The 15699-nt window shown below is 33.2% G+C and overlaps 1 protein-coding gene across 2 annotated transcripts in view; it reads right to left on the minus strand.

Moving 5' to 3' along the window:
• LOC101511987 (uncharacterized) overlaps window positions 1–3932 on the minus strand; it is a 5519-nt gene extending 1587 nt beyond the window's left edge. For both annotated transcript variants that reach the window (XM_004499699.4, XM_004499698.4), the window contains exons 1-2: window positions 3636–3932; window positions 766–1086 (exon numbers count right to left, since the gene is read on the minus strand). In XM_004499699.4, the coding sequence (XP_004499756.1) occupies window positions 766–1086; window positions 3636–3769 (455 nt within the window). In that variant the 5' untranslated portion in view covers window positions 3770–3932. The remainder of the gene's footprint in view (window positions 1–765; window positions 1087–3635) is intronic.
• Window positions 3933–15699: the final 11767 nt, after the last annotated feature.

Consider the following 15699-nt stretch of genomic DNA (forward strand, 5'->3'; position numbering starts at 1 on the left):
CCGGTTCATGGTTCAACCGTCCTGTTCAGTTCGATTTTCTAAAATTGTTATTTTCACATTACTATTGTTCTAGTTCTACCAAAGAGCCTTCTAGGAGATTAGGTCTAAGGTTTGTTTATTTGGAAAATACCACAAGCTGAAACAAACTGCATAGCGTGTTCAACATCAATTGTGGTGTCCGCAGCAAAGGTTTTGAAGCCAAGTTTGCTGTTAACACAACTCAAACGAATTCTTGGAATTTCACCTCTTAGGTAATATCGATCTTTTTGTTTAGTGTAAGCTAGTCTCTCTGTTCATCATGGGTTTCAGGTCAAGGTTTTTACGAACGGATTTTTATCTTCAATATGCAGAGGGATAGGAAAGCCCTACTGAGTTGACATATGTTTCAATATTATTTTCTTTTCCTTCTATTTTTCTTTACTACAGAATTTCTTTTTTATCAAAACAATAATGCATAAAGAGAAAATCTGCTCATAATCAAACAAAATTAAAATAACAAAGTATACTAAACAACAAGAAAATTAGAAAAACCCAGCATTTTATTAAGGAAATAAAAATCTAAATTATAAGCAGACAGCATGGTATAACTCATTTAAACTTTTAAGGTTACAATTTTCTGACAAAAAACTTATGTCACCCTTCATCAATTAAGGATCTAGTAAACTCAGAGACGATTAACAAAAACTCTAACTTTTAAGTAGCCAGCAACAGATGCATAAATAAATCAACAAGCAGATGGTCATTGGTCAAAATGACACCACTAACCTTCCACTGATCTGAGGTGGAACCAGCATACGACCAGCCGTTTCTGGTACACTCCTTGAATGAGGCGGGTTGGCTCTAGGAACTTTACTACGAATGGAAGAGGAGTCCCTTCCATTAGAGTATCTTTTACGTGAGGCATTTTCAGCTAGGGCCGCAGCAACTCGAGAGGAGTGGTCACTAGCATTCGTCAGATTAGATGAGAGAGCAGGTGAACTAAAAAGAAGTGAAGCATCAGGAAGTTTCTCCACCGAAGGGGAAGCTGAAGATGACTGTGGTTTATTTTCTAGTGGTGGCTGGTTGGATGAAGAATCAGATTTTGTCCTACACAAAAGTGCATAAATACTGAGTAAAGAAAACAATGTTGATCAAGAAAGGTGAAATGTTACTATAATTAATGTTATGCTGATTTTAAATTAACATCTCATATAAGCACATACTGATACTACATATATGCTTTTATATCCCAATGTCTTTATTTTCTATTTTTCAGGGTAAAACAGTATTTTGATGGGATCTGGCTCACTGATGCAATTATGATGACCCTTAATGGTTAAAATGCATCTTACATAGTTGTCATTTCATTAGAATTTTTACCCAATAATTAAATTTTATTTAGACCCTCCATTAAAAGAAGAAAGAAAAGTCACTGCAACAACCACCAGAAAATGTAGAATCTATCAATGGTCAAGAAGCTATTGCATTGCAATCCACATCCGATTCAAGAGTTAGTGTGCAGAATATAAGAACATGACCCATCAACAAAAGTCAACACCAAAATTACATAACAGTCACTACCATTAGTTTAAAGGCTTCAATCAATCAAAATTTAATCTATTTTACTCAAAATCAGGAAGACAACCAGCAACTGAAGAAAAGCACAGAATCTCTGATAGAAACTGGGCTCACCATGAAATGCAAGACTGTACCAAAATCACTTTTGGCAAACAAACTTATTTCAAAACCATAAACAGAAGAGGAAGAACAGCTATCAAAGCAATGGACCTCGAAATTGTAAAAATGTGACATGAAACAGAACTGCCTACAATCAGAGGTGAAGGCCACAAAAAGCAACAGAAGACCTACAGAAACAAGCAAACAACAACAAAAGTGGCTGAAAAACATCAAATTTCACCTCCCTGAACTTGACAGTTCAACAACTGATATCTAACAAGCTTCAAGAACTTAACAGGGCTTCAGAGAAAACACCAATATCAACTAAAAATTGTACCAAACAGGACTTGGACACACGGCCTAAACAACCTCCAGCCACCAAAATTTCTGTATGAAGCATCCTAAGACAGACCTAAACCCCCTCCAGCCACCGCAACAAAAAAACAACAACAGGAACAAACAATGGTAAGATATACCTAATATTCCCTACAAAGATACCACATTCTGAAGGTCATGGACACTCCATTTGAAGTGATTGTCACATAACATCATAGCAGAACAACAATTACAAATTAATTATTAAAATCTAACTTGTTTTTAATTATCTGATCTATGGTTTTTCTTAGTCTCTCTTTATCACTAACTATTAAACGCTAAATAAGATTAAAAAAAAAGAACTATTAAACGCTACTCTTTGATTTACTTTCCTATTAGGCTTCTACAGGTCTTATCCGAACATGCCCAACCCACTAAAATGAGATTGTACCATCTTGCTCACTACCCAACTTCCTCTGTTAATATATTTATTTCTAATCCTATCTTGTCTCCTATAACGGCCTAAACGGATTACCAATCTCTTCCAATACCTATTAAAGAAAGAGCCTTGAAGAAAGAAACCATCGGCAAACACATACAGATTGTTAATGTCAAAATGATGAGTTTGTGTGTGCTACCAAACTGCAAGCTACGGATATACCTAATACCATTTAAATTTTCTTATAGAAAAAGTTCCATATGTTATCAATCCCACCTATTTCCTACTTCATATTTCTAATAAGGAACTTTTAGGCTTTGTTTGAGAGTTAGGAGGGGAGAGAAAAACTCATGACTAATACTTTCTCTATTTTGAGACTATTATATAGAGGGAAAGGAATTGGGGAATTTTTCAAAGCTCTCCAAAACCCTCCATAGCCTTTCCGAATTATTTTCTTCCTACCATTCGTCTCAAACCCCTCCCCTAACAAATCTCAAATGAAACCTTAGAAGCGATCGGCCCTCAAACCATATCCTTGTTTTGTACTATCAACTGCACCACCTTACCTAATGCAACTCATCAAGGTGAATTAATATAGAAAACTTATCCCTATTTCCCTATATCTCATAGGAATAAAAATACAAGGTTACCACATAAATAAAGCTACTGAACCAAGTGGTTAATAAGCTTTACTTAAGGTCGAATGAATTGAATGCTTGACATCAAACTTGACTGAAACAATATTTGTTCTGACTTACCTCCCAGTTCAAACTAAATATTAATTGAGCCCTTTTCCTCGAGAATAGGGTGATTAAGACCAAAAAAGAATAAAGCTATTGTTCCCTAAATCAAATGTTGGACTTAGTATGTTTGGTTCCATTTTTGGAGGAGCCAAAATCAATTCTAGTGGTATAGAATTGATTTTGACATGTTTAATTATTCTCGAGTAGAATTAATTTTGCCTTTAGAATTGATTCTAACTTGAAACTAGAGTTTATAGCTTTTGCCTCTGGAATTAGTTTTTAACCTATAATAATTTATCATTCAACTCACTTTTACATGAACTATCCAAACATCAACCATTTTACCTTCAACTTACTTAAGTCAAAGTCAATTAATTCAAAATCAATTTTTGTCCCCTGAACCAAACACATACTTAACAACACAGGGGGAAAAACGATTATATGCTGAAACAATTAAAAAAAACGTGTAACTAAGGAATTACAGAGTGTGTCGAGGAAGAGGTTGCGGTGAATTGCGTTGGGGAAGTTGGGGTTCCTCTTTTTCCTTTCGTTCTTGTTCAGTGGGTTCAGGAACGTCGTCGTCATCTGACGAGGAAGCGTAATCGACCAGTGACATTTCTCGTTCGTCCTTTTCTTTCTTTCCGCCGGTGCCGGCGCAGAAGTTACGGTGGTCCTCAGTCGCTCTCTGCGGTAATTAATGTGAACTAGACGGTAGGTGTGAGTTCCTCTTCCTTGGGTTCGGACACAATTGCTAAAGCCGTGAAGGGTTCTTTTTATTTCTTTTAATTAATAAAAGAGTTTAAATACAATTTTTATGATTTCATACTTTTTTTTTTTACATTAAATAAATTTTTAGTTCTTACAAAATGAGTCTATAAATTATGTTTTATGGTATTAATTTAGAACAGGGTATTTAATTTAAGTATTTTATCAATTGAACTATGTATTATAAATATTTTATAAATTATTTTAGTTTTCATTGAATAAAATATTATTTAACTTTAAAATATTTAAATAATTTTTTTAAGTATAAAATTAAAATATTATTGAACGTTCATTCATATAAATTTAAATTTTTTTAATTTAAGATAAATTAATTATGAATTTTTTAAATATCATATATTTAAAGATAAAAGTAATAAAAATATAGACTTACAAATAACATTTTGAATTTATTTTTTTGGGTGAACTTTTTATATTGTTATAAACTTGTGTGCAAAAGAATCATAGAAAAATATATATTGATATTTCGTTAGAGATTAAAAATGTTTGCACGATAATTTTATAGAGACTAAAAAATATGATTTTTTTTTAAATGACTACAAACTGAAATTTCAAAATTTTATAAAAAGTAAATTTATTTAATCATTTCTTTTATAAACAACAAAACTATATTTACAAATAAAAAACAAAGCAGAAGAGGTATTTTAGCTCATCATATTAAATAACATCAAATAAACTTTAGACACTATAAGGGGTTCATATGGCATGGTAGTTCCAATCCAAATTCCTTTTCACCCTTGAGAAAAATCAACCCGAAGATAAAGTTTTTAACCAGAACAAAATTGTTAATAATTTGTTAATTTTCTGAAAAAATTATCTTGTTACACTCACAAAGACCTTACCTTGACACTTCAAATAAAATATCTAACTTTAAATTTATTTTTTTACCATAAATACATGATGCAATAATTTATCCACCACATTCATTCGTCATATAATAGACACATTCAATCAATTGTTAAATATTATACAAGAAAAAGCAACAAATATAGATGTGATTAATTTCATTACTTCGAAAACAAAAAATACAACTTGTGCAATTCTCAATCATTAATAATTTTCCTCCTCAATAAATTGGTTTGGTGGATAGACGATCCAACAACAATCTCCACACAAAAATACACACTTTGGATAGAATTTTTGTCTGTCAATTTTTTTTGTTATGCCTTCACTAAGATAAGATCACCACCATTGGGCTTTAACTAGCATAAAAGGCTAAGGTAAGCAGATGCAACAACAAAAAAGTATATCAACAAATTTTCTATTCAAATTCATTTATCATAAACATCACTTGAGGGAACCACCTCTTGTAATATTCAAAACAATTGACTCAAACAATCCTTCACTTCCACCTATTGGTGAACACAACCAATTCCAAATACTACAATCAATTCCAAATACTACAATCAATCTCCCAACAACACAATCCTCAATAAGAATATGCTTATTCACAAACAACACATGCAACGAAGGAAATATATCACATAAATCATTCATACCAAATCACGTATCCTCCCAAAATCTAGCCACATCACCTTTGCCTACCATTAAAGCAACATCATCAGTAAAACTATTAGGATTTAAAGTTAGAAAACCTCTCCATCATAAAGAAGCAAATTGTGAATCAATTTGACTATAAAAAATAACATGTGATGATGAACCATATTTATAAGATAACATTTCAAACCCATGAGCATGTGTATCTGAAAGACAATGCCATTTTCATTTAGCTAATAGACTGACATTAAAGAACTCTAAATTTTTTACCCCCAAATCATTTTTCTTTTTAGGTAAACAAATATCATCTCAGCTTACCCAAAAAGTTTTTTGAGTGCCAATTCCACCATTCCATAAAAAAAAATTTGTTGCTAACATTTAAGAGTACATAAAACCATATTTGGCGCCTTAAAGAAGGAGAAAAAGTACACAAGCAAGCTATGTTGCATTCGAAAGTCCTTAGTAAAATTCCTATTTTCAAGAACCCACATAAAATATATAGAAATGCATGCCTTCATTCACCTTCACCATATGAAACAAAAATCCATACGACCTTGCATACAGTCCAAATAAGACCAATCTACATAATTGTACGCCTTCTCAAAGTCCACTTTTAGAAAAAGACATTGGACTCCACGCCTTTTAGCCAAATATACAATCTAATCCGCTATTATCACTACATCAATTATCTGCTTAGAAAAGTCAATTGGTACCTATAAATGACTTTACTTAAGACAACCTTTAACTTCAAATCCATGAGTTTAACCGACATCTTATATAAGCACCCAATTAATGAAATAGGTTAATTCTCATGCAAGGTTTGAGGATGCTCCTTCTTGATATCAAAGCCAAGAACAAAACTGAAATTGCCTTTAGAAGAATATCATTCACTTGAAACTCCTTCATATATCTTAACAAATCCTCTTTTAGTAGCCCCAATTTGTCTATAAAATTAAAATTGAAACCATATGAACCTAGAAATATATTCCCACAAAAACTTCACATTATCTCCTTCAAGTCCTCTGAAGACATTGATGCAATTAACATGTCGTTCTCTGCATCAAACACTTGAGTGAGGATAATCCGTCCAACATGGATTTAGCTAAACGATGCTCCTCATAAAAATGCTTAAAAAAAACAATTTCTCCTCATTATTTATCTCACTAAGGGGCCATTTGATGTACATGATAAAATAAAGATATGATAAGATATAAAACTGGATAAGGATAAGATATGATAGTGACATGATAATCATTATCATATCTTGTGTTTGATACATACATGATAACTAATATGATAACATTTTATTTTATCATGTATTTGGTATAGATCTTATCATGACATGATATTATATATATTATATTTAAATAACCAAATTACCATTGTGAACTGTAACGCCCCAGATGTTGATCCAAGACATTACTTAAAAATATTTATTTTCTTTCAAAAATGACATTAATTTTTTTTTAAAAGTAGTTCATCATATAATCAATAAAATTTCTCTAGTAAATAGTTTGATTTCATTTTAAGAAATAACAAAATGCAATTTATCGGATATTATTATTTTTGCAAAGACAATTTACTAATTGTAGAAAATGTTCACTTAAAAATAGAATGATTCAAGTTTTTCCTAGCGGAAGGACTCCGCCTCTGCATTTTTATTTAAAATCGACAATAAAAAGTAAATAAACTTAAAAACTGTATCACATCGGTCTTATCACTACAAACATTATTATTATTTTATTAAAGTACCCCTTTTTCCCACGCGTGTGCGCCAAACAAACGTCATTCATGCAACTCTTCGAGATCATTAGTACCTAAATGTTGGTGTAAGGGGTCAATTCATCCCACGACAAAATTAAACTAAATAATAAGTTAACAACCATAAAATATAAATATAAGATCTTTTTGTAATAAAAGATTTAGAGAAATTGATTTTTATAATTCGCAAGGTGTATCAAAAGTTATAAAAGGTATCTAAATAACTCAAGTAGTAACTCACCTTAGAACAAATAATTATATAAAAATAACAATGACAATGAAATGTATGCAAATCGTGCATGTCCTAAACATATATGATCCGGATATAGCCAGCCACTAAGGCGTCCACACAGAAGTCACCCATACCAATGAAGAAAATTAAACCAGCCACTAAGGCGTCCGCAAAGATGCATATGATATGTCATGACAATGATAATGATGTTCGAAATGTACAAATCACTAGCCACTTAGGCAACCACAAAGAAAAATCATAACACAAATAACCAGCCACTTAGGCAACCACAAAGAAAACTATTCAAACCATATATCACCAGCCACTTAGACAACCATAAAGACAAATTATTCCAGATTGATTTTTTTTTTTAAATTACATAAAACATCAAATTTACGTTATCATGGATGTTCATAGTTAGAACTCAATAACTTCAACATATCAAATGTGAACAAATATCTCAAAATCACTATGTGTTATTGATAAAAATTAAAACTCATATCACCATAATACAATAACAACATAAATTTCATTCATTTTACTATAAAGTTTTTCGCATTCGAAAAATGGACTATTCATTAATGCATTCAATAATCAATTTTCTCATATTGTTAAGAAAATATAAAATTCTCATCAAATTCATCAAGACACATATATTGTTCATAAAAATCAAGTTTTAAATTTAAAATACGCAAAGGTCAAGAATTAAAATCAAATACATCATAATAAACATGTTAATAATTATATCATTATAAAAATTATAACTTTATACTTAAGTACTCTAAAACATGTATGGCATTAAACATTTTTACTACAAACATATTGATCAAGGCATGATAATAAAAATATAACGCTATAATTAATTTCATCAAGATAGAGATATTATTCAAAAAAAACAATCAACGCATTATAGTTAATTTCTTTACGACGAAATAAAAATCGACCTTTTTCTTTTAATACATCTAGATATCATATCAATATCTTACGAATCGCTAATTTAGTATCTAACCTAACTCTGCATGGGGAAAAGCCCTTACCTCAAGTGCTTTCCTTCTAGGTGACACTATAAAGCCCTCGAGAATCTCACCAAAATGAATAAAAGTTTATAGCTTCGATCAGAATGCGAGGGAATGTAAGGATGGTTGTTTGAGTGACTTAGAAAATATTTGAGATAAACGTAATGTTGGTAATGGCGTGTGAGTGATTATGACTTATTTTTCTCTACTGCAAGTTTAATCGTGTCCTAAGAAAGAGAGGTGTATGTGACTAATAAAGGAGACATAGAGCTGATCAGAGAGAATGAATAATTCTCTTCATTAAGTTTAATTGCACACATGAATAAGGAATTAAATTGGAATAATGCCATTCAATGACCAACCGTTAAGAATTAATTGACATTCATGTATTTATTCTTGCTAGTTACACATTTGAATGAACACAATATAAAATAAATGTTATTAAAATAAAATATAGTTATAAAAATAGTAGTGTGAGTGATTCAATTTTGACTTAGTCAAAATTGGCTTGGTCATTGTTCACTCTAAGACAGATATTTCTACGAGTTTTAATTAGTTAATAATAAAAATTCCAATAATGAATTATTTAATATAAAAATACTTCATCAAATAATTAGACGTCCAAAGAATAATTATCTTACTATCGTCACACTAAATCAATCAAAAAGGATAAACAAGACTAAGAATTTTAAATTAATTAATAAAAAAAGAGGGTGTTACAATACTTACCCCCTTAAAATAGTGTCTTCCTCGAAACTAAGAGGTCTCTAGAAGGTCTGGGTAAAGCTCTCTCATCTTCTGTTCCAACTCCCAAGTGACATCCTCAGTCGTCTTGTTCCAAATCACTTTTGGTAGTTCTGTCTGCGATGCTTATCGGTGGGACCTCGAAGGTAAAATTATCCTTCAATTGAATATCATCTGGTGCAATAATATGGGATGGATCTGCCATGTACTTCCTCAATTGTGATACATGGAACACATCATGTAAATTGGCTAAATTCGGTGGTAAAGCAATTTGATACGCCACTGGAAGAATTTGGTATGGTCCAATAAACTTCAGAGTAAGCTTTTTTGACTTCAATGCCCTACCAACTCCAGTAGTATGCGTCACTCTCAAGAATACATGTTCATCCTCCTGAAACTCCAAGGGTCTCCTATGTCGATCAACATAACTCTTCTGCTTGCTATGTGCTGTTCTAATCCGCTCTTGGATTTGACGCACCTTCTCTGCAGTTTGTTGCACCAGCTTTGGCCCTACGATTAAGTTTTCATTATCCTGATACCAACACAAGGGAGTTTGGCACTTGCGCCCATACAAAGCCTCGTACGGGGCCATACCGATGCTTGCATGATAGCTATTATTAGAGGTAAATTCAACAAGAGGCAATAGATCATCCAAACTTCCTATGTTATCTAATGTACAAGCTCTTAGAAAATCCTCTAATGTCTGAATAGTCCTTTCAGTTTGACCATCGGTTTGAGGGTTGTAGGCGAAACTCAATCTCAGTTTAGTACCCAATGCCTCATGCAATGCTCCCCACAAACGAGAAGTGAACTTTGGATCTCTATCAGACACAATGCTAGATGGTATCCCGTGTAATCTAACAATTTCCGCAACATAAATTTCTGCATGCTTAGATACATTGTAAGTAGTCCTTACAGGTATGAAATGGGCGGATTTTGTGAGCCTGTCAATAATCACCCAAATGGAGTCAAATTTCTTCTGAGTCTTAGGTAATGCCACCATAAAGTCCATAGATATGCTATCACATTTCCACACTGGTACATCTAATGACTGCAACAATCCAACAGGTTTTTGGTGTTCAACCTTAGCCTTTTGGCAAGTCAGGCAAGCCGCCACATATTTTGCCACTTGTTTCTTCATTCCTGGCCACCAAAATATTTGGTTCAAGCCTTTATACATCTTCGTAGTACCAGGGTGAATACTCAGTTTGCTCTTGTGGGACTCATCCAAAATGGTTTTTCTCAACTCTGCATTATCCGACACCCAAATACATTTATTACACCACAAAATGTTATCTGGACCCATTTCAAATTCGAGAGCCTTGCCGGTCTCAACCAATTTTTGTCTCCCTTGAATAGCCTCATCGGTCGCTTGAAGGGCTTTTATCTCATTCATTAGTTTATTATCTACAACGATCATTCGACATTGTACTTTTCTTGACAAAGAATCCATATTAAGATCCAAGTCGCAAAAATTCTCTAAAAACTCTAACCCTTTTAATGTTATGGATGACAAATGGGCTCACTTTCTACTCAAGGCATCAGCCACCATATTGGCTTTTCCTGGGTGATAGTGCAACGTGAACTCATAATCCTTGATGAACTCCATCCATCTCCGCTTTCGGATATTAAGCTCCTTCTGGTCGAACAAGTATTTCAAACTTTTATGGTCACTGTATACATCAAAATTGCACCCATATAGTTAGTGCCTCCAAATCTTTAGTGCAAAAACTATTGCAGCCAACTCCATGTCATGTGTGGGATAATGTTTCTCATGCACCTTCAATTGTCTTGATGCATATGCTACCACTTGTTTGTTCTGCATAAGTACACAACCCAACCCTTGTAAGGAAGCATCACAATAAACTTCATATGGTTCTTCTGGTTGTGGCAACACCAACACCAGTGATGTAGTTAGTTTCTCTTTCATCATCTAAAAACTCCTCTCACATTCCTCCGTCCATGCATAAATATGATTCTTCCTTGTGAGTTATGTCAACGGCACTGCAATCTTGGAAAAACCCTCAATGAATCTTCTATAATATCCAACTAAGCCCAGGAAACTTCTAATCTTTGTGATGGTCTGTGGTTGTTTTCATGCCACCACAATCTCTACTTTAGTTGGGTCGACAACGATACCTTCCCTTGAAATGACATGTCCCAAGAATTTCACCTCCTCCAATCAGAATTCACATTTCCCCAAATTAGTATACAATCTCTTGTCCTTCAAGACTTGCAAAACTTGACGTAGGTGAACTTCATGTTCCTCCAAGGGTGAAATATACAATCAATGAACCACTACAAATCCTAAATACAGAGTAAATCCATTGTTTATAATTTTCGTATAGCCATTTCTAAATTCATGATTTTGATCATTTTTTTAAAAGAGTTAAATATATTTTTAGTTTTATAAAATTTTATTATTTTGTTTAAAGTCCTTATAAAAAAAATACAACTTTTAATTTCTACGAAATTATCTTGCAAGCAACTTTAGTCCCTACTATTAATTTTACATATGTATTTAATTTTTTTTCCAGACATATTTACCACAATATAAAAAGTTACTCTACAAAGAATGAGTCAAAATTCAACTTCTAGGTCCATATTTGACAACTTTTATCTTGATTTTTTGGAATTTAAATAATTCATATTTATGTCCTCCAAAGTTAAATAAATCTAAACTTTTGTGGGAGAACTTTTTATAATGTTCTAAATATGTTTGCAAAAAAATGTTTGAAATTTTAATTTTTCATGGAAGGACAATTAAATATGTTTTATTTTAATAAGGTCTAAAATTGCAATAATTTTTTTATGGGGGCTAAAAGTTGTATTTTTATACAAGGGTTGAAAATGAAATGTTAATACAATCATGATTTTTTTGATATAAAAAAGAGGGCAAAGCCCAAGAAAAATTACAAAGCTAACTTCGTGGCATGCAAGCTTCAAAAATACGATCAAAAAGGAACTTTTGGACCTTTCTAGGAGGAGTCTCCATAGTACATGAATCAAAAGAGTGTAAAATCAAACTAAAATTAGCAAGCCAATCAATGGCCCAATTCCTTTCTCGTCAGGTGTGGTTGATCCCAATTTGTCAATCCATACTCTGTAGCTTACGAATGCGACGTATATGAGTTGAGATATTTTCAATGATTTTGCAGTTGCCATTCACCATGTCAACTAAGACCTATGAATTGCTCTCCACTTGAAGATGTGCAATCCATCATTGACGCGCCATGTCCATACGCCACATCTCAGCATGTAGGGTGTCAGAAGCCCTAGTTTGTCGTGCACAACTAATCATATGTTTCTCACTACTATCTGGAAGAAAGATGCCACACCCTGAAAGATTGATCGAGCTTTTGTGTGTACTGTCACAGTTGAGCTTGATCCATCCTTCTCAAGATATCTTTTATCAAATGAAAACAATGTCAAGATGTTAAGGCCTACCAGCTAAGTGAAGATATTTGCAGCTCTTTATCTCCCTTATCAGCTTGATAATCTCATTAGTTGGATTGCATGGGCGATTAAACCTATCTTCAAAGATAATTTTATTTCTCCATGTATGTAGTTTCCAGCAAGCTACCATGAAGATCGCTTGCCACTCCTTTCCCATGAGGCTCAAGATTGTTGAAGATCCAATCTTTGAAGGAAAAGTGAAAAAATTAGTAATATGTATATGGTCCACTAACCTGATTCATAATTGTGTTCCATGAACACAATTTTATCAAGATATGACTTGTCATTTCATATTCATTACCGCAAGTAGAGCATATGGGTGAAACATCAATTCTCTAATGACTACGGCGATAGTTTGTGACAGGGCGCTCGTGGGTAGCAAGCGACATAAAGGTTTGGATTTTGTCTGGATCCTTCCACTTCCACAAATGAGACCACTTCCCATCTATAGCCATTCCCCGTCTCCTCTAGAGATTATAGCGCTCAAGACAGTGAAATGATGAGTATTAGGACCACCCCACCTTATGGATCTCGGGAGATTAGTATCCGTAGGTGCGAGTATTGAGACAAAATATCTCTAATGGTTTTAATGATAACAAAATTGTTTAAAAGATTACGATTGTGTTTAATGACTAATATGTGCTTTTTAGTGAATTCATATAAGAAAACATGTTATTAATCATTAGGACAAAAAGGAGAAAAATCTAATTCAAATCTGGAAGATTGGTATACTAGAGGATGACCTCGTAAAGAGGATGAAGCTTCAAATTGCAAAAATCTCATCCTCACTAAGACAAATATTTTTTTTTATTCATTAAAGAAAGACAAAACAGTATTAAAGAATGAATAAATAAAACATTTGATATAAAGAAGTCAGAAGGCAAAAGAATAAGTACGAGGATGGCCAGTACAATGTAAGAGGATGACAGTACTAGGTTGTATGATGGTTCTATAAAGTCCATATCATTTCCAAATGTTGAAAGCAACCAATCCTATCATGTGCAAAGGCTAAAAGCAGACCTATATATCATTCTTGTATGTTTGAAAACAATGTAGATTCAATGTACATAAAGACAACAACAAACAAGCCAAAAGTAGAAGCCTTCACATGTCTTGAAGAAAGGAACTCTGAACCACGTGCAAGAGGATGGCAATACTATGTAAGAGGATGGTTCTCTATTGTCAACATCACTCTCAAAAGTTGAAAACGACCTAGCCCTTCAACTTTCAGAAAGGTTGTAGCTCACAAAATCAAAGATATAGCCTTACATGTCTTGAAGAATGAGAAAAGAAAAGGACAACTCAAGATCAAGTTCCAAGGAGGTTGATCCTTTTGCTCGAGGATGGACTGAATCTGTCCAAGGACAGCTGGATGGCAAATCTGTAAATATGATGAAAGACGTTGGACTTTTTGATTAAATTTCCAACGGTCATAAAGAGCTTGTCACATGGAAAGATCATCATAGGACTTCTATAAAAGGCAGTAAGCTCTTCATTATCTAATACACAACAACATTGCATAAAAGATCAAGTATATCAAAGCTATCAAGAGCAATATCCATCATCTTCTTATACTTTCTATAATCCTACACTAGACCTTTGAAATATCTTTTGAGAAAGTATATAAGTAAAGAGAAACGATCTTATTCATATTACATTGTAATTTCCAAGTAAGTTACACTTGGAAATAGTTTGAACTTGTTAGAAACAAGATTGTAAGCTTGGTGAGGCTAAAGAATACACAAAGTGTAATCATCCTCTGTAAGAGGTTGATCAGTTTTATCATTAGTTAAATCTCACAAGTGTGTGAGGACTGGACGTAGCCTTCATTGGGTGAACTAGTATAAAATTTGTGTGTGTCATTCTCTCCATTTTCTCTTGCTTTTACTCATCACAAATTCAAAGGTTTAAATAACGATCCTCGAGTTCGCATCCTCTTAGAGAGGATAACTTTTCAAAACACGTGAAAAATATTTTTAAACAGTAAAATCTCTATTCAACCCGCCTTCTAGTGATATTTAGTTACATTAGCGGGAATAGCCATAAACTAGTTCACTTTGTTAGCAGGAAGATGATTGTTAAGGAAAACAATGTCCCAAGTCCTTGTGTTCGTCAAGACATCCTTTATAGTCAATGTAATGTCTATAATCAGTTTGATAGAGCTACTCATGAGAGAGTTCTCGTCAGACATCAATTTGTCAAGCCAAAAATTAATGTGTTGGCCAAATGCCAAACAATATGTATGGTTTTGGAAATTGTCCGAAATACTAGCCAAGACATTCCATTAGGGAGAATCATAGGATTATGATTTTATAGAAAATCGAAGGTCATTCTCTCTACCATACTTGATGTGTAGAACTTTGCACCAAATTTCATTGGGTCTATTGATCAAGATCCAAATAATTTTCATGAGAAAAGCTTCATTCATTTGGTGATGACTCCTTATCCTAAAACCTCCATCAATTTTAGGCAAGCAACAAACCTCCCAATTAATCAGATGTGGTTTACAAGTTTGATATGTATCCCCCATAGAAAACCTCCCTGAATCTTCTCGATCTCATCACACAACATCCTGGGAAGTTTGACATATTGCATATGATGATAAGTAATGGAACTAAGCACAAATTTAGATAAGGTGTGTCTACCAGCCAGACTATGACATTGATGCTTCAAACCACTCAGTTTACTCTAAATTTTTCTAATAATATGATTGAACTTTCCACTGGTAGTCTTCCCCAGATCAATATTGTCCTCTAGCCTAATGCCTCTTGTAGGAGAGATACTCTCAATTTTAGCGCCATTCCATAGAATCTTATAAGAAGGGGAAGTAATACAGTGATGAATAATATGAATACGAGTAAGGGGAAACTTACAGTAAACTAAACAATTCTCACCAAAATTTCAACTTATGGTGTCACAAGCTTTTTTAAGGTCAATTTTAATGGATCTAAAGCCCTTATTATCGTTCATTCTAGCCATCGAATGTACCATCTCATGAGCCACCACAATGTGGTGATGAATGGTGGGTCCCAGAATAAAACTTGATTGATAGGGAAA

This window comes from Cicer arietinum, chromosome 5 (genome assembly GCF_000331145.2).
Source record: "Cicer arietinum cultivar CDC Frontier isolate Library 1 chromosome 5, Cicar.CDCFrontier_v2.0, whole genome shotgun sequence".
Lineage (NCBI taxonomy): Eukaryota > Viridiplantae > Streptophyta > Magnoliopsida > Fabales > Fabaceae > Cicer > Cicer arietinum.